This window comes from Nerophis lumbriciformis, linkage group LG08 (genome assembly GCF_033978685.3).
Source record: "Nerophis lumbriciformis linkage group LG08, RoL_Nlum_v2.1, whole genome shotgun sequence".
Lineage (NCBI taxonomy): Eukaryota > Metazoa > Chordata > Actinopteri > Syngnathiformes > Syngnathidae > Nerophis > Nerophis lumbriciformis.
In genome coordinates, this window is record NC_084555.2 from 41,718,340 (window position 1) to 41,739,063 (window position 20,724).

General features: G+C 40.0%; 1 protein-coding gene across 4 annotated transcripts in view; it reads right to left on the reverse strand.

Moving 5' to 3' along the window:
- Window positions 1-20,724, reverse strand: part of LOC133611820 (latent-transforming growth factor beta-binding protein 2-like) — a 285,634-nt gene that overhangs the window by 39,512 nt on the left and 225,398 nt on the right. For 3 of the 4 annotated variants that reach the window (XM_061968971.1, XM_061968972.1, XM_061968970.1), the window contains 4 exons: window positions 16,247-16,366; window positions 16,019-16,144; window positions 14,614-14,736; window positions 13,496-13,624 (listed from right to left, as the gene is read on the reverse strand). In XM_061968971.1, the coding sequence (XP_061824955.1) occupies window positions 13,496-13,624; window positions 14,614-14,736; window positions 16,019-16,144; window positions 16,247-16,366 (498 nt within the window). Of the gene's footprint in view, window positions 1-13,495; window positions 13,625-14,613; window positions 14,737-16,018; window positions 16,367-20,724 lie in introns of all 4 variants that reach the window. The other variant, XM_061968969.1, reaches the window with a different exon arrangement.

A 20,724-nucleotide genomic window follows, 5' to 3' on the forward strand; every position in this document is an offset into this window, starting at 1 on the left:
TATTAACTATATGTGTTAAACATGCTTGTATTATCTTTAAACACCTTTAACTTATTAATATTAACTATATGTATTAAACATGCTTGTATTATCATTAAACACCTTTAACTTGTTAACAATATTAACTATATGTATTAAAAATGCTTGTATTATCTTTAAACACCTTTAACTTGTTAACAATATTAACTATATGTATTAAACATACTTGTATTATCATTAAACACTTTTAATTTATTAACAATATTAACTATATGTATTAAACATTATTGTATTATCATTAAACACCTTTAATTTATTAACAATATTAACTATGTGTTAAACATGATTGCATTATCATTAAACACATTTAATTTATTAACAATATTAACTATATGTGCTAAACATGCTTGCATTATCATTAAACACCTTTAACTTATTAACAAAAACATATATTTCATAAATAAGTAAATATAAATTATATATATGAATGAGGTAGATCCCCATGACTTGATCAATTGAAAAGTAGCTCGCCTGCAGAAAAAGTGTGAGCACCCCTGCTATACACTGACTAATCTTAAGTATAAAGTAGTAACATATCGGTAAAGCTGACATATGTCTGATTTTTTTTTAATTCAGTTTGATTAGAATGTGCAAGTGTAATCAATGTTTTGACTGGTGAGTATATATCTACTATGCATTATATTTAATAGTCCTCCAGGAAGTTAAGTAATGCAGATTGAGGAATACGTCAACAGCCTCATTTCGAGGGTTCTGAAATGAATGGCGATGAAACATTGATGACATTAATGTATAAAACAATAATTGGCCACAGGGAGCTTCTCATTCATGTGTAACATGGGACACAATGTGTTGCAAAGCACATGCAATCAAATCATCGCTCCACAGAGAACGTCAATTATTTTTCAAATCAAATGTTCTGAAAATATTGTCCCAAGTAGCAGCACCCATTACTGATGTGTCTACACCCATAAAGAAGGTCACACTAATCATAGTAGTAATATTTTTTGGGCGGAAAAAATGCGCGTACAAGTTGGACGTAAGATTTATTTTCTTAAGTCTTTCCATGTAATAATCAGTTCAGTCAGGCCTCATGCACTAGTGTAAATTGCCTGCAGGGAAGAGGGATAAATAGGAGCAAAAAGGCACCGACCGCCACTATCTTAACGCCCTGTGTTCATCTGGAGCACATGGAGGCTGCCAGTAACACTTACAGTATATCACCGGCAGTGACTGTGTAGAATCCACACTTGCCCTACTGTATATTCTTTGGGCAACCCCAAGTATGATTCAGCCCATATGGGGATGTTATTTCACACACATTGGAAAGAACAAGAATGATGACATATTAAAGGAATCATGTTTGTGCGCTTTAACAGTCATTGCATTTCCTCTCTGGGCATAACCACAACATATAATCTGTACCTTATATATGGAGGGGGAAAAATCTGCAATTAAACACTCACATATGTGAAAGTCTTTACTTAGTTGTATGCTTACTGCTGCGGAAGGTTGGCACGGGTTTGACCGCATACAATATCCGCCCCGAGACAAGGCATATGGTTTAAGGAAATTAATGAGCATGATGCTAAATTAAAGCTTTAAGCAACGACACAGACATGGATGTATAGTTGTGCTTTCTCATGTGCACAGCGTCATCATGACAGGGCCGCTAGACAAAACACTTATAGCACAGTTGCGGCCTACACTGCATTAAAGGGGAAAAAAAACAAAAAACGTTTGTATTATGATTGCTAGATCTAAAAGAGGAGAGTTTGCAGAGCCAAGAACAACTACTGTAGCTTCAAAAAGAAAACAACGCCCAGTGAAGAAACCACACATTAGAGTTTGACTGATTTGTAATTTTTAAAAGCAGACAAAAATACCCTGAGCATTTTAAATGGAGTGACAAAAGCAGAATAGTCTGCTGTTGTGTATAAAAAGGCCTACAATAAATGTGACCAAGAAATATCCCAAAGTTAAAAAAACAAGATGCTGAAATCAAGCTGATGGACGGAGCGTGGCTGCGATCTACTATGAATCAGTGTCATCTTGTCCTCCTGTCAGCAAAAATAATATTTTGTGCCAATGCAGTATAATAAATCAATCAATCAATCATTTTATCGCCATTTTCATAATAACACAAGTTATACATTTCAACAAGACTTTGTTGGAGCGTAGTCCAGCAGCATAGAAAAGTGCATTGATGTGCAGGTTGCTCTAACTTAATTTTCTCCTGGCTTATTTATAGGCAGTCAAATGACAGTAGTTTTCAGTAGCATTGTAGAAAAAAAAGAGGGGAAGGGGAGACAGTCAGACGTTTGAAGAGTGTTATGTCGTTGTTGCAGCAATGCAATGTTCAGGGCACAATTATTGAGGCCCTAAATGTGAAGTATTAAGATGAACTGGGGCAATAAACGGGCAGGCTGTTCATTTAGCAGTCTTACAGCCTGAGGATACAGACTGCGAGACATTCTGGTGGTCCTTGCGCGAATAGATGTATACCTTCTTCCAGAGGTTAGCAGGTGGAACTGTAGAAGCAATGTTAATGTCCCAGCATAGATATTCTGCCATAGGCATACCTAAAAATTTGAATTGTTAAACCCTTTCTACGACCTTGGTATTAATTAAGAGTGGAGGGTGCTTTTTCCTGCCTTTTGTTGTAGACTTTTCTGAAGTCTATAAGTACGTAATTGGTTGTGTTACTGTTAAGAACCAAGCTCTGAATGCTGTCTCACCATTGTTGCCGATAAGCCCGGTGGTGTCGTCGGCATATTTGACAGTGAGATTTGATATTGAAGAGGCTATGCAGTCATGTGTGAGGAGAGTGAAGAGCACTGGGTTTGGTACACAGCGGCACCGGTGTTAATAGTGAGTGTGGCAGATATGAGCTTGCCCATTTTAACGTATGGCGTGCGAATAGATAGAAAGTCTAAAATCCAGTTCCAGAGGGTGGATTTCAGACCAAAGTTGTGAAGCTTAGAACTGAGTTTGTTTAGCCTTATTGAATTAAATGCTGAACCAAAATTAACAAACAGCAGCCTCGCATAGGTGTTCTTAAGCTCAAGATGTTCCAAGAGTCTGTGGAGTACTAAAGCAATGATGTCTTCAGCCGATCGGTTCACCTGGTATGCAAATTGATATGGATCGAGTGATGGTGGTATTGCCTGTTTTATGTGTTTCATTTTTAGCCTTCCAGTCTTCAGTTCCAAAGCATTTCCCAAATGTGGGAGTGGGTGGGTATGTGTGTGGGAGGAACGACAAATGTGAAACATGTTAATCACCATACTGTGGTTGTTTTGAAAGCGCTTACAAAACATCACGTGAAGCATGCAAGGGGGATCTGTATAAGTCCCAAAAATTTGAAATGAAACCACAAAGGCATGGCAGAGATATTTATAAAACAAGCTTGCCTTCCTTCATACTTCCTCCAAACGAGTCGGTTGGAATTTGCCCAATTGGTGTTGTTTTTCCCAAATATGACAACAAAGGATATCTCCTTATATGGTAGAAATTTACCTGAAGAGCTTTGCGCAAGTACGCCATTGTAGTCCGACGCTGTATAAGCCTATTATTCTTCTCTATTCTCTTGTTGTGGGGCAGACTGGCTCGTACATGCACATGCATTCTCAGTTATTGCCATTTCTAATACAAATAAGCGTATAGTTCGAACTTATATCTGTCAGTAGACTCGATATGGGAGCGCCAAAAACGACAACATGGCTGATGGGGAGAAGACGTAATCGAACTGGAGGTACGTTAAAAAGGCCGCCTACAAAAAAAGCAGTTTGGAGATGGTTTGAAAAAAACTGTGCAAAATGTTGACCGAAAAACCACCATTACATGTTATGGAGACCGCAAGGAAGTGTTGTGAATGTTGGAAAAATATTATTATATGATCCCTCCAAGACCTACAGGATTTGTTTTTTTAAGATTTTGTGCGATCTGAAATGTATTATCCTCAGAATTTGGGCTATTTCTATAACCTTTAGGGCATTCAATGTTTGCAGTCTATCTGTGTTTAAAATGATGCATGAATCAATAGTGAATGCAAACACAGCCAGTCGTTACCACTGACAGTTTCCATCTGTGATCAGACAGAATCATTCCATTTGGATGCGCTAAGTCTGCTTTCCCCTGTTCCCCTATCGTCCTCCAATGACTGTTTGGATCCCATCTTAAGATGAGACAAATGTTTGGCCCTTTAATCTGACAAAAAACTCATAGGCGGGTTTGTTGTTCTACGCTGAAAGCAACAAAGATGAATCCTGCGCTAGAGAATAAAGCGAGTGAGCAATGAAATCCAACGATTGTGCAAGAAACCCAAATATTACAAAACCAAAGTGTCTTTGCCAGTAAACACACAAGGCTCCATGTACTTTAGATGTCATGGAGATGTGTCTATTGTAGTTGGATAGCTTTGAGCCCCAGATGTAACAAATGTTAAACCACAGCCAGCTAATCTACGTGAACTAGAACCAACTTCCACAGGGAGGCCAGAGACGGTATGAAACCATGTAAACTGACAATCCTGTCCCCGAATCAAAATAAATGATCGAATTTCATTATGTCTTTGCCAGACACACGTTAAACTGTTGTGGGCCACTGACATATTTGCCAACCTTGAGACCTCCGATTTCGGGAGGTGGGGGGTGGGGGGGGTGTGGTTAAGAGGGGAGGAGTATATTTACAGCTAGAATTCACCAAGTCAAGTATTTCATATACAGGTAAAAGCCAGTAAATTAGAATATTTTGAAAAACTTGATTTATTTCAGTAATTGCATTCAAAAGGTGTAACTTGTACATTATATTTATTCATTGCACACAGACTGATGCATTCAAATGTTTATTTCATTTAATTTTGATGATTTGAAGTGGCAACAAATGAAAATCCAAAATTCCGTGTGTCACAAAATTAGAATATTACTTAAGGCTAATACAAAAAAGGGATTTTTAGAAATGTTGGCCAACTGAAAAGTATGAAAATGAAAAATATGAGCATGTACAATACTCAATACTTGGTTGGAGCTCCTTTTGCCTCAATTACTGCGTTAATGCGGCGTGGCATGGAGTCGATGAGTTTCTGGCACTGCTCAGGTGTTATGAGAGCCCAGGTTGCTCTGATAGTGGCCTTCAACTCTTCTGCGTTTTTGGGTCTGGCATTCTGCATCTTCCTTTTCACAATACCCCACAGATTTTCTATGGGGCTAAGGTCAGGGGAGTTGGCGGGCCAATTTAGAACAGAAATACCATGGTCCGTAAACCAGGCACGGGTAGATTTTGCGCTGTGTGCAGGCGCCAAGTCCTGTTGGAACTTGAAATCTCCATCTCCATAGAGCAGGTCAGCAGCAGGAAGCATGAAGTGCTCTAAAACTTGCTGGTAGACGGCTGCGTTGACCCTGGATCTCAGGAAACAGAGTGGACCGACACCAGCAGATGACATGGCACCCCAAACCATCACTGATGGTGGAAACTTTACACTAGACTTCAGGCAACGTGGATCCTGTGCCTCTCCTGTCTTCCTCCAGACTCTGGGACCTCGATTTCCAAAGGAAATGCAAAATTTGCATGGTTGGGTGATGGTTTGGGGTGCCATGTCATCTGCTGGTGTCGGTCCACTCTGTTTCCTGAGATCCAGGGTCAACGCAGCCGTCTACCAGCAAGTTTTAGAGCACTTCATGCTTCCTGCTGCTGACCTGCTCTATGGAGATGGAGATTTCAAGTTCCAACAGGACTTGGCGCCTGCACACAGCGCAAAATCTACCCGTGCCTGGTTTACGGACCATGGTATTTCTGTTCTAAATTGGCCCGCCAACTCCCCTGACCTTAGCCCCATAGAAAATCTGTGAGGTATTGTGAAAAGGAAGATGCAGAATGCCAGACCCAAAAACGCAGAAGAGTTGAAGGCCACTATCAGAGCAACCTGGGCTCTCATAACACCTGAGCAGTGCCAGAAACTCATCGACTCCATGCCACGCCGCATTAACGCAGTAATTGAGGCAAAAGGAGCTCCAACCAAGTATTGAGTATTGTACATGCTCATATTTTTCATTTTCATACTTTTCAGTTGGCCAACATTTCTAAAAATCCCTTTTTTGTATTAGCCTTACACAATATTCTAATTTTGTGACACACGGAATTTTGGATTTTCATTTGTTGCCACTTCAAATCATCAAAATTAAATGAAATAAACATTTGAATGCATCAGTCTGTGTGCAATGAATAAATATAATGTACAAGTTACACCTTTTGAATGCAATTACTGAAATAAATCAAGTTTTTCAAAATATTCTAATTTACTGGCTTTTACCTGTATATATATATATATATATATATATATATATACATATATATATATATATATATATATAAATATATATATAAACAAAAGAAATACTTGAATTTCAGTGTTCATTTATTTACACATATACACACACATAACACTCATCTACTCATTGTTGAGTTAAGGATTGAATTGTCCATCCTTGTTCTATTCTCTGTCACTATTTTTCTAACCATGATGAACACCCTTTCGCAGGTACCCAGAAAGGTTTCGAGTACCACCAAAAAAACTGAATCTCTGAAGACAGTATAAAAATCTGTGTTAAAGGTGTACAAATACTGTTTGTATAATAAGCATGTTATTGTTTACAAATGAGGGTTAAGAGTTCAGTACTAAAAAAAAAAAAAAAGGAATGTGGCTTAATTACAGTTTTTTAATTGAGCTGCTGCATTTTTTGGTTGGGTTGTTTATTTATTTTGAGTGACTTCTACATTTCTAAAAGGAGAGGAATGTAATAGAGTGATCATTTGTCTGTTGCCATCTCCTGGTGAATGTTGGCTATAGCGTACTGGGGTTACATTTTGGTTGGCCAACGATTTATGTGGTGTTGCGCACCTGACGTCAAGTGTGTGAGTCTGTTCTGAAGTCTACAGTAAAGAGACGTACTTCATCACCTCGCCTGTTTATTGCCTCCAACTCAATATATTACAACAACATTGCTGTTTACGGCAGACGAACTGCTTTACGGTAGAATAAAACATGACTGCTGTTGTTGTGTGTTGTTACCACGCTGGGAGGACGTTAATGAAACTGCCTAACAATAAACCCACATAAGAAACCAAGAACTCGCCCTCGATCATTCTACAGTTATAACGTGTTTGGGCAGGAACGCTGTTTATATTGTGGGAAAGCGGACGTGAATACAGGCTGTTGACACGTCACTCAAGTCCGCATGGAGCTGGAGGGGGCGTGGCTTCCAGCTCCGCCTGAATTTCGGGAGATTTTCGGGAGAAAATTTGTCCCGGGAGGTTTTCGGGAGAGGCACGGAATTTCGGGAGTCTCCCGGAAAATCCGGGAGGGTTGGCAAGTATGGCCACTGGCCTCACATCTCTTACAATATGTGCCTCAAGGACCCTTTCCATCCCCAATTGTCTACTCTGTCTGTTCATTATCCTTGTTTTGTCTTACATCCCAATATCTATATTACCTTCATTTAGTTATTAATCAAGATTGATTGATTTTTTAATGGCATAGGACAACATACAGTTGTACCTCAACCACCAAACACCCTAAAATACCCAGTTCCACTTGCCAGCAACAGCCCACAGCGACTCAACCCTGTCCTTCAACCACGGGAACGAAGAAAGATTAAGTTTCTGGACTTCAGCTCGGCGTTCAACACCATCATCCCGCAGCACTTGGTGAGCAAACTGGCCCACCTTGGATTCAGTACCCCCTTATGCAACTGGCTGCTTGACTTCCTCACAGACAGACTCCAGTCTGTGAGAGTGGGCGACAACACCTCCAGTGCCATCTCCCTGAGCACCGGCTCACTGCAGGGCTGCGTCCTGAGTCCGCTGCTGTTCACGTTGATGACTCATGACTGCTGCGTCAGGTCCACTACTAACCACATTGTGAAGTACACCACAGTAGTGGGCCTCATCCGTGACAGCAACAACATGGACTACAGGGAGGAGGTGAAACATCTGGTTGACTGGTGCAGAACCAACAACCTGGTCCTAAACGTCGACAAGACCAAAGAGATCAACGTCGACTTCAGGAGGCACCAGTCCAGCCACGCTCCACTCTTCATCAACGGCACAGCGGTGGAGATCGTAAGCTGCACCAAGTTCCTGGGGGTGCAGATAACTGACAATATGACCTGGTCCCTACACACCGGAGCTCTTGTAAAAAGAGCTCAGCAGCGCATGTACTTTTTGCGTCAGATGAAAAGAGCACAGCTCCCTCCCCCCATTCTCACCACATTCTACAGAGGCACTATAGAGAGCCTACTGACCAACTGCATCTCTGTCTGGACTGGAGCCTTCAGTGCCTCAGACTGGAAGTCTCTCCAGAGAGTGGTGAGGACGGCGGAAAAGAACATCAGGACCTCTCTTCCTCCTATCCAGGAGATCGCAAAAAGCCGCTGCCTGACCAGGGCTCAGAAAATCTGCAGAGACTCCTCCCACCCCCACCAAGGACTGTTTTCACTGCTGGACTTTAGAAAGAGGTTCCGCAGCCTCCGTAGCAGAACCTCCAGGTTCTGTAACAGCTTCTTCCCTCAGGCCATAAGACTCTTGAACGCATCATAATAATCCCCTCAATTCCCCCCCAAAATGGATTAACTTACATTCATAAACGTGGATGCATATGCAAAAGTGCAATATATTTATCTGTACAGTAATCTATTTATTTATATCTGCACCTTATTGCTCTTTTATCCTGCACTACCATGAGCTAATGCAACAAAATTGTGTTCTTATCTGTACTGTAAAGTTCAAATTTGAATGAAAATAAAAGGAAGTGTAAGTCTAAGTCTAACACAACAATATATTATATCATATTCATTGGATTATTGTATTATATAATGTTAAATACAAAAGGGGAACAAGAACAGAGAAAAAAGCAAGATAAATAAATGAAATACAGTATATAAACACCAATGGATCTAATAACCAAGTTTAAAAAAATCCTTGAAGAAAGCTAACAAAAAAAATACTCCTGCTGTAAAATATTTCGCATTTTACATAGGAGTTTTGTTTCACATCATCCTAATAACATCTGGATAGTTCCAGTTATAATAACACACCAGTTTTGTACATAGAGATACAGCAGATAATTAACCTAATATGAATTTAGTGCTCTGACTGTAGCAGATGTTTCAACCTGTGTTTTTCCCCTTGTTTACAACTGGCATTAACATTAACAACAGGTGTGAAGTGCAATCTAAAACTTGACTTATATAGCCTTCTTTGATGCAAAATCATCAATTACATCATCATACGAAACCTGTTGTGCAATTGTATGATTAGCTGGGTTTCCATCGCAGTTTCTATCAAAATGAAAGCAACATTTCTTAAATTTAGACGAAGTACATTTGCGACTTATAGGTGTTTTCCATTAAAGGGTGTTTTGCGTCATGAGACGTAATTATTTTAAAATCTCATCCCGCTAGTCTCCACTTTGAGGAAGATGGACGCTTTGCACATCCATGGTTTAGGAGCTGTGAATACAATTGCAGCCACTGTTGTTGCCGTGATTGTCAATGGAAGACAAAAGCAGCTGGTGATTGCGCTAAGGCAGTTTTTTTCAACCTTTTTTGAGCCAATGCACATTCTTTGCGTTGAAAAAATCCGGAGGCACACCACCAGCAGAAATCATAAAAAAACGAAACTCAGTTGACAGTAAAAAGTCGTCGCAATTGTTGGATATGACTTTAAACCATAACCAACCATGCATCAATATAGCTCTTGTCTCAAAGTAGGTGTACTGTCACCACCTGTCACATCACACCGTGACTTATTTTGGGTTTTTTGCTGTTTTCCTGTGTGTAGTGTTTTAGTTCTTGTCTTGCGCTCCTATTTTGGTGGCTTTTTCTCTTTTTTTGGTATTTTCCTGTAGCAGTTTCATGTCTTCCTTTGGGCGATATTTCCCGCATCTACTTTGTTTTAGCAATCAAGAATATTTCAGTTGTTTTTATCGTTCTTTGTGTGAACATTGTTGATTGTCAAGTCATGTTCGGATGTACTTTGTGGACACCGTCTTTGCTCCACAGTAAGTCTTTGCTGTTGTCCAGCATTCTGTTTTTGTTTACTTTGTAGCCAGTTCAGTTTTGGTTTCGTTTTGCATAGCCTTCCCCAAGCTTCAATGCCTTTTCTTAGGGGCACTCACCGTTTGTTTATTTTTGGTTTAAGCATTAGACACCTTTTTACCTTCACACTGCCTCCCGCTGTTTCCGACATCTAAAAAGCAATTAGCTACCGGCTGCCACCTACTGACATGGAAGAGTATTACACGGTTACTCTGCTGAGCTATAGACAGCACCTACACTGAACAACAACACATAATTTGCAGACTATAATTACTGGTTTGCAAATAATATTTGTAACCCAAATAAGTAAAATGACATAATCTCCCACGGCACACCAGGCTGTATCTCATGGCACACTAGTGTGCCGCGGCACAGTGGTTGAAAAACACTCCTCTAAGGCAACGTTCTTACGTATGGCAGCAGCCACAAATAAGGTATTTTTAGGAGGGAATTGTGAGTGAGGAATTCCCGGACACATCATGTCCGGTGTTTAGGTGCCCTGTAAATGCAAAAAAGGTGTTTCCATCACTTTTTTTGCAACAGAATTCAAAATCAAAACGTCTGAAAAACCACCTCACGAGAGCGTAAAAATGTTTTAACGATATTTGAGAGCTTTTTCGATAATGGGTGTTTCCATTACCAGTTTCTTATTGCGATATTTAGGTTTTGCGCCTTCCTAGGAGTAATGGAAATGCAGCTATTGATGCTGATGATGGCAAGTCCAGAGAGGCGCTCCTGTGACATCGTGGACCTCCAGTACAATTTAATAAGCTTCAGTTTGGAAAAACGTCTCTCTGCTTCAGCTACTATCACTCCTCAATTCTTCTAGTTGCTAGTTTAGCAAAATAAAACAAATAAAATACAGTTGTCTTCTGAGGATAACAGCAACATATTAGCAAGAGGTTAATTAATAGCTTATAGCAGTGATTCTCTAACTGTAGTACATGGGCTCTATCTATCTTGATTAAAGTGCAGAGTTTTATTTTCCTATATTCAAACACAGTGTGACTGTTCAAACAGTGTGTAATGTTACAGTGGCCAAAAATATTTAATATACTTGTTAAATAAAACATCTGCCTTGTTTTAATGAATACTTAGGCCTACTACACTACTGTATTTTAATGTTGGTCATTATAGTGGTACTTGGAGAGACAAGTTTTTCTGAGGTGCTACTTGGTGAAAAAAGTTTTAGACCCACTGTAGTATAGCCTACTGTCACTCATATATATCTGCATATCTTTATCTTGTGCAAATTATTCATCTTAATCATTGGTACTTTAACTTTAACTTTCTTATGCTCTTATTTTTCCAAACTTGGCCCTTGATGCCTTCTTTTGTATTTTACTTTGATCCATGTTGAAGATGAAAACTCGGCATCATTAACTTTTTCCATTACGTTTTGCCAACACTGTCCGTTCGCCCTCAATTAACCAGAGTCACGTTAGTCACATAGATGACTGCAAAGACTCTTTTCAGTTTTTTTGACCACAGAACTTTCATCTGGAAGGTCTTATATTTGCCCATGTTATGTCAGACGAAACAAAAATTTAGCTGTTTGGCCACAATACGCAGCAATATGTTTGGAGGAGAAAAGGTAAGGCTTTTAATCACAGGAACACCAATCCTACCGTCAAGCATGGTGGTAGTAGTATTATGCTCTGGGCCGGTTTTGCTGACAATGGATTTGGTGCTTTACAGAGAGTAAATGGGACAATGAAAAAGGAGGATTATCTCCAAATTATTCAGGACAACCTAAAATCATCAGCGCACACGTCAAAAGTGGTAAAGGAATAGCTAAGTCAGGCTAGAATTAAGGTCTTAGAATGTCCCAAAGTCCTGACTTAAACGTGTGGACAATGCTGAAGAAACGAGTCTATGTCAGAAAACCAACAAATTTAGCTGAACTGCACCAATTTTGTCAAGAGGAGTGGTCAAAAATTCAACCAGAAGCTTGCAGATGGCTACCAAAAGCGCCTTATTGCAGTGAAACTTGCCAAGGGACATGTAGCCAAATATTAACATTGCTGTATGTATACTTTTGACCCAGCAGATTTGGTCACATTTTCAGTAGACCCATTATAAATTCATAAAAGAACCAAACTCCATGAATGTTTTTTGTCACAAACAAGTATGTGCTCCAATCACTCCATCACAAAAAAATAAGAGTTGTAGATATTATTGGAAACTCAAGACAGCCATGACATTATGTTCTTTACAAGTGTATGTAAAGAACATACCTATATATATATGTGTGTGTGTGTGTGTGTGTGTGTGTGTGTGTGTGTGTGTGTGTACATATTATATATATATGGTGGCTGTATAAATAATATGTGTGTGTGTACATATTATATATATATGATGGCTGTATAAATAATATAATGGATACATCATTAATATAATTGGATATTAAGAGTATGTGAAAGATTGACTTGTACCTTGTTTACTTCCGTGACAATCTTCTTAAAGTTTTGTAATCAATAAGAAATATCAAGCAGTTAAAATGCGGCAAACATGGATAAGTGTGGAGTGAGTGTTTTACAAATGTGTGTAATTTTGATTTTTTTTTATGGTGTTTGGACATTTTTCATAATATCTACAATGTTCAGTGAGCAGGTCCTGTGATGTGTGGCCACGTGTGTTGACCTTTATGTTAGTTGCATTTTTTTTAGCACCATGACTTGGGATTGTTGCTTGAATTGTGTCATATATCAAAGTTGTGCTTGTGTTTCCAACTTTCAAGGGTCACTGATGTAATTTACTCACATTGCCCACAAAATGGCAGCAATTGTGTAGCATTCAGAGTCCAACTGGTATGTAAGATTAGTTTGAAAGCACTCTGCTGTGCGATGCTTTGGGGGTCATATTGAAGACACTGGAGGGCTGCACTTGGTCCGTGGGCTGTAGTTTCGACACCACTGGTGTATAGCGTCATGTCTTTTAAAGCATTTTGATCAAACTCATATTGGGCGCCACAAATATAATTAACTGTGTGAAATAAAACAACAGTCATATTTTTAGCAATGCATCAACCAATATCCAAAATATCTAGTTTTTTACATTCTTTCTTCTTGAAACGTGGCTTCTGCATTTGATGTCCTTCCCATTTTTTCACCCAACCAACCGACTGGAATGTGCCTACCTTCACCTTTCAGGTACTCCGCCACCATGATTGGTAATCCAGCAGGAAGCTGCCACAAAGTGGTCCAGTATGGACAAGTGACAAAATAAACTGCACTACTTACAAGTTTAGCCTGGAACCAATGATAAATTCCAAAGGCACAATTCTAGGAACGTATGGCTATTATTTTGCTTCAGTCAGAAATGCTCAGAATCGGCCTGTCTTTCCTCAAATACAGTAAATTGTGTCCCCTATTGCTTTAACTACATGTGGTTTGACCACTAACCGCAGTCTGTGGCGTCTTCTCCCTCAAGGCCAGGCTGGCAGCCCATGAAGCAGCGGTACGAGCCAATAGTGTTTTCACAGCGCCAGGTACCACACACCGAGCTTCCAAACTCTTTGCACTCATTCAAGTCTACAGAGAGAGAGAGAGTCGTTGGTTAGAAAAGGGCATAAACAGGGGCACAAATGCAACCACATGTGACCCCTTCTCTCCTTCCCACAGCCACAGACACAGCTATCCCCTCTCCTTTGCTTCCAGTGTGGTGGCTGTGCAGCTGGAGTCGTCCAGGAAGCCTGTGGTGTAGCTGTCCTCAGTGAACGCAGCAGGCAAGAGGAATGGCCAAGAACAATATTATCAGAGCAACCAAAGAACTTGTGAAGGAGCTATAGGAAGAAGTTCCAGAGGGAGAAATGGCTCCTGCTCACAATGGGGTCATTCACACTTCTCCTTAGGGGAAAGAGACTTGCAGGCCTACAGCCATGTCATCCAAAAAAGCCATCCATCCTTAAACTGAAAGAATGGCTTGGATACTTCACACTGGCTTAAAAAATTGGTCATGGTTAACTTAGATATTTTAAGATGGATTCTGGATGCAGCATGAGCTCAGATATATCTAAAGCTGGTATGTGCAATCAATTATAACCATATTGAAAATGAAAGAAAATGAAATGGGTATAACTATAACAGCATCCAGTTAACATGTTGTCTTTTGGAATTTTTGACCATTCATACAGAAGAACATTTGTAGGATTGGGGTGAGGGCTTTTAGTCGGATCCAACAAACAAAAGTCTCATGTGTTTACTTCTCTGCAGGGTAAAGAGGCAATTATATTCAATAAGTGACTGAGGGCAGCAAGAAAATGGGGCTGTCCATCAAAGAGGAGATTGTGGCGTGTAATACTAAGCATCAGCGCTAAGACACAGCTAATCGACCGATAATGCACCAGTGGTGGCTTACATCACCCATATTGTATCAGCTGAGCATTCTCAGAGCCCCGGCTGACAAAGTAGCAGAAATAGCACTTCTCAGTACCTGCTTTGGCCAATGAAAAAATTACTTGTCCATATTGAATTTTAGCTCACACATGGATATACTGTAGTATTCAATGCAACAGTCTTACCTTCACAATCAGCTGTGTGCTCACTAAATTTGAAGCCAGCATCACACAAGCACATGAAAGAGCCGTCAGTGTTGACGCATCGGCCCCGGACGCACACGTTGTTTTTGCTGCACTCGTCCACATCTACATTAGAGATATGGGGGAAAAAGAAGGTGGATCAAGACTCGTAACATCAGGGGAGCACTCCTTATTTTCACAAGTGTTACAAAATGAAATGTGCAATTAACAAGCGGCCGTCTGCCCATAAGACATAATGAACATTTGGAGCATGTGATAGTGTACTGTACTGGCAAACAGGAAGAAAGAGGAGGAAAATATATACCTCAACCTCTGACTTAAAAAAGGCAATGATGGCTGCTGCATGCCTGATTAGCATCAGAATGAATGGTGGATGATTGCAGCATTACATCATAACTCCTGAAGTACAGGAGGGCGAAGAAAAAGCCTGTCTTTCCCTAACCTTTAGTATATTAACAGCTTGACAATTTACTGTAATAAAATACACTAGGTGCTTTATTACTATACTTATTAGACTTGTTTGGGGTCAAAATATGATTTTATCAGTGCAACATTCTGCAAAGTATTTACCGCTTATTCCCTTTTTGGGGTCGCGGGGGGCGCTGGAGCCTATCTCAGCTACAATCGGGCGGAAGGCGGGGTACACCCTGGACAAGTCGCCACCTCATCGCAAGGCCTACTCTTCTTACCAAACCCCAAATAAAAACTAATGTTTAACAAAGTCTTTGCATCAGTGCAGATGCAGAATGAACAAATTAATCATTGTGGCAACATCTGATTACTAAAATAATCAGTATTGAGGATTTGTTGTGGCAGGCAGCCAAAGTATCTGATGAAGGCTGGTACGCCTGCATACCAAGCATCCAAAGCCTCAGTGGGAGTGTGTCGCCAGGCTAAGGACCAAGCCTTCAGTTAATCTCACTCACTACACTGGGGTGCACTAACAAATACAAGGGCTTGGATAATGAGACCAACCCATCGCCACAGGAGTCTTCCCTGCCAGGCATCCTGTCATTTATCTAACTTTTACCTCTTACTGTTTTGGCAAGACACATCAGAAATAACACGGATTCAATTCTGACATTCCAGTGAAAATTATTCAAATTATTTTGACAGCAAATTTGTTGGGAAGAGAAGTCCTTCATAACAGATGACCTAGCAATATTCTTCCGCCCAGTGCTATAACCACTGGGTGCGCCTGGACTAAAGAAGCTGATGATGTTATGAGCAATTAAAACAGAATGGTTGCCTGGAAAATTTGATCCGACCCTTGCAAACTAGCTGGACAAGTATAGTATGGTTGTAGATGACCAGCATTTATCCAATGGGGTATAGAGACTAGGTTCTAATAATAAGGTCAACTCAAAGATACAGTGTGTTACTGTGCCTTGGCAGCCGATCCGCCCATCAAGGGTGTCATATCCGTCAGGGCAGATACACATGTAGGATCCTTCACTATTCAGACACCGTCCTTCTCCGCATACTCCCACGATGGTCAAACATTCGTCGATATCTGTGGCACATAAGCATAAATGTACACTTACTAGGACAGCAAGGGGAGGTAAATATGCATATTCTATTTTAAGGTGGAACTCTGGTGAGCATATACATGTACCTCTGCAGGAGGTCCCATCAATCATTTCCAGGCCAGAAGGGCAAGAGCAACTGTAGGATCCAATGGTGTTGGTACACTGACCTCCCACACACAGGCCCGTGTCATCACATTCATTCATATCTGCGTTGAAACACAAACACACACATCATGATGATGACACACTGTGTTTAACTTTGCCAAGTTGTTGGGATTTTTATAAAGTCTGTCCATTTTCAATTAACGCACTGTTATGCTTTGTTTGAAAAAACTTAGTAAGCACATTTTTTGGATGCCAGACATTTATTGGAAGAAAATTATGAATGAATAATTAAATGAATGGCAAATCAAGCAGGTTACAGTTTTGTATTGGTATGCAGTCCTGTGGTTTGGAACCTCTGCTGTGGAAAATCCACAGAAGCCCAAACTCAAGGCTCATGTAGAGACTCAAATCTATTCTTACTGTGAAGCAACGGCAATAACCCCGGATACCTTGAGCTGTTTTGGTGTAGTTATGAATTTGTCAAATGGAGCTTTTATAAAGCATTGCTTGAGGAAAAGACATGGTACCAGTGCCTTGAGGGGTTTGGAGGTAACACAAAATGGACTTGTTAATGATATTGTAACAGTAACATGTGTCCCTAGAGCATCTTTATGGGAAAACAAGTATAATCTCCCTTGTTTGTTTGCTCCATTTGGTCCTGGAATTTTATTTTCATGACGCCATGAAGGAAAAACCTACCGGTACTTTCTGGTAAATATGGTACAGCCTGACCCGCCCAAAGCTAGAAAAGCCAACCCTGTGTATATGCCCACTACCTTACGGAGGACAGCCTTGAACAGCAGGCTTCACTACATATCTTAAAACGAAGCCTGTAACTTTGCCATTCGTCAGGCAACTAGAGACATTAGAGCCAGTTGATCATGTTGCTGTTAAAATGTGACCGCGATGTTAACACCGTAGTTCACATAGCCATACTACAATCGTTTCCTCCTTTCCCATTCCCCAATGTTATACTGTTGTATGTAATAAATGACATCTAATGCATATGACAAGTGCAGAGTATGGAAAAAGCAGATAAAAGTGCACACTGTCACTTCTTGGAGCCAAGAAGACAGAAACAAGCATAGACAAACACGATAAAAACCATCAAACACCCCATTACCAGTAGACTTGTGTATAATCGGGTGCAGGGGTTCTTAGAATGTGTGGCATAATGAGCCACAAAACATCTTGGTCCCCACCTACTTTATAAATACAGTAAAGTACACGCTAGTCTAAATATGATATTACACTTATTATGGTTGTTGAGACGCTATAATAAATCCCACCAAATATTTGGACTTTTCTGCTAGTTCCATACTCTTACAGGAACTTAAGGAAAATGGACACATTCTTGTATAGGGGACCTATTATGCAAAACCAACTTTTCTTACCTATTTGGACCTGTTTTTGTGTATTTGTGATCTGCATAAGTCCCAACAAATTTCAATCACACCATGCAGGCATAGCGGAGGTATTCATATTACAATAGTTTCTTCTTTCATACTGCCTCCAAACGAGTTGTTTCGAATTTGTCCAATTTGTGACGTTTTTCCCATTGGTGACGTCAGCGGATATCACCATGTATGGTAAAGTTTTACCAGAAGATCTTTGCACGCAACCGCTATTGTAGTAAGTTAGTTTGTTCTTTTTCTCTATCCTTTTGCAGACTGGCTCGTACATGCACATGCTGTTGCCATTTCAAATACAAATTAGCGTAGAGTTCGAACTTATACAGTACCTGTCAGTAAACACGCTATGAAAGCACTAGAAAGTACAACATGGATGATGGGGGAAAAAAGCTGTCAAAATGGAACCATGTAAATAAGACACAAAACGGCGCATCCTTAAGACAGTCAGAAAGAAGCTGGAAAACGGTCTGTAAAACATAATCTACAAAACCCAAAACCAGTGAAGTTTGCACGTTGTGTAAATTGTAAATAAAAACAGAATACAATGATTTGCAAATCCTTTTCAATCTATATTCAATTGAATAGACTTCAAAGACAAGATACTTAACGTTCAAACTGGAAAACTTTGTAATACTTTGCAAATATTAGCTCATTTGATGATGGAATTTGATGCCTGCAACATGTTTAAAAAAAGATGGCACAAGAGGCAAAAAAGACTGAGAAAGTTGAGGAATGCTCATCAAACATTTATTTGGAAAATCCCAAAGGTGAACAGGCTAATTAGGAACAGGTGGGTGCCATGATTGGGTATAAAAGCAGCTTCCATGAAACGCTAAGTCATTCACAAACAAGGATGGGGAAAGGATCACCACTTTGTCAGCAAATGCATGAGCAAATTGTTTAATAACAACATTTCTCAACCAGCTATTGCAAGGAATTTAGGAATTTCACCATCTACAGTCCGTAATATCATCAAAAGGTTCAGAGAATCTGGAGAAATCATTGCATGTAAGCAGCAAGGCTGAAAACCAACATTGAATGCCCGTGACCTTTGATCCCTCAGGCGGTACTGCATTAAAAACCGACATCAGTGTGTAAAGAATTTCCCCACATGGGCTCAGGAACACTTCAGAAAACCATTATCAGTAACTACAGTTGGTCGCTACAGCTGTAAGTGCAAGTTAAAACTCTACTATGCAAAGCGAAATCCATTTATCAACAACACACAGAAACGCCGCCGGTTTCGCTGGGCCTGAGCTCATCTAAGATGGACTGATGCAAAGTGTAAAAGTGTTCTGTGATCTGACGAGTCCACGTTTCAAATTGTTTTTGGAAACTGTGGACGTTGTGTCCTCCAGACCAAAGAAGAAAAAAACCATCTGGACTGTTACAGGCGCAAAGTTCAAAAGCCTGCATCTGTGATGGTATGGAAGTGTATTAGTGCCCAAGGCATGGGTAACTTACACATCTGTGAAGGCGCCATTAATGCTGAAAGGTACATACAGGTTTTGGAGCAACGTATGTTGCCATCCAAGCAACGTCTTTTTCATGGACGCCCCTGCTTATTTCAGCAAGACAATGCCAAGCCACGTGTTACAATAGCGTGGCTTCATAGTGAAAAAGTGCGGGTACGAGACTGGTCTGCCTGTAGTCCAGACCTGTCTCCCATTGAAAATGTGTGGCGCAATATGAAGCCTAAAATACCACAACAGAGACCCAGGATTGTTGAACAACTTAAGCTGTACATCAAGCAAGAATGGGAAAGAATTCCACCTGAAAAGCTTAAAAAATGTGTCTCCTCAGTTCCCAAATGTTTACTGAGTGTTGTTAAAAGGAAAGGCCATGTAACACAGTGGTAAAAATGCCCCATGTGCCAACTTTTTTGCAATGTGTTCTGCCATTAAATTCTAAGTTAATGATTATTTGCAAAAAATAAATTCTCAGTTCAAACATTAAATATCTTGTCTTTGCAGTGTATTCAATTGAATATAAGTTGAAAACGATTTGTACGTAATTGTATTCTGTTTTTATTTACAACTTACCAGTGTTGGGTTAGTTACTGAAAACCAGTAACTAGTTACAGTTACTAGTTACTTCATTTCAAAAGTAACTCAGTTACTAACTCAGTTACTTACACCAAAAAGTAATGCACATCACTGTTATATCAACAGCAGCCGCTCGCTCTTTCTCACTTGCGCCAACACATGCACATATGGCACTTAGCCAGTGATGCGTTTACAGCCACACAAAAAGTCGGACAACTCCAACACCACACATAAAGTGTAATTCCAGGTCGTTACTCTATGATTTACCAATCAAATGTGTGCTTATTCTAGTGTCATTTATTAGGAATATTAATTTATAAATATTAATCATTAAATGCTGTTAGTATATTAAATACATACTAATAAAAATATATTTTTTACAAACAGGAAGTGGCAGGAATGTACACATGATCCCCTGCTTACATCTCATTGTGCAACATGTGAATGTTTTAATGGGAACTAAATGCAATGTCTGAAAGGGGTACAAACTATTTCCAAAGCAGGACCTCCACCCAGACAAACAATACAAGTACACAGTTAATGAAAAACAATATTTTTTGTTATTGTCATTGTAAGTGGGCCTAAACACTTATATTAGAAATGGAAATGACTGCTGTCATTTGATTATAATAATAAGAGAATGTTGTCTGTCTATCTGTGTTGGCCCTGCGATGGGTGGGGACTTGTCCAGGGTGTACCCAGCCTTCCGCCCGAATGCAGCTGAGATAGGCTCCAGCGACCCCGAAAGGGACAAGCGGTAGAAAATGGATGGATGGATGGAGATTTAACTTGTTATTTAGTCAGGTTTGGGACAGGTGTGCTGCTGGTGTTGCCACAGTGTGCACGTTTGATGTTGCTCACATGGGCTCCACTGAATGCTCAGGGAGTTTTTGCGTTTGCTCACACACATGAACAATTAGAGGGAACATTGATTGACATAGTGTGTGTACCTTAAGTGCGGAATGATGAGCAGAGGCAGAGTTAATCCTTAAGTGGTGGTGG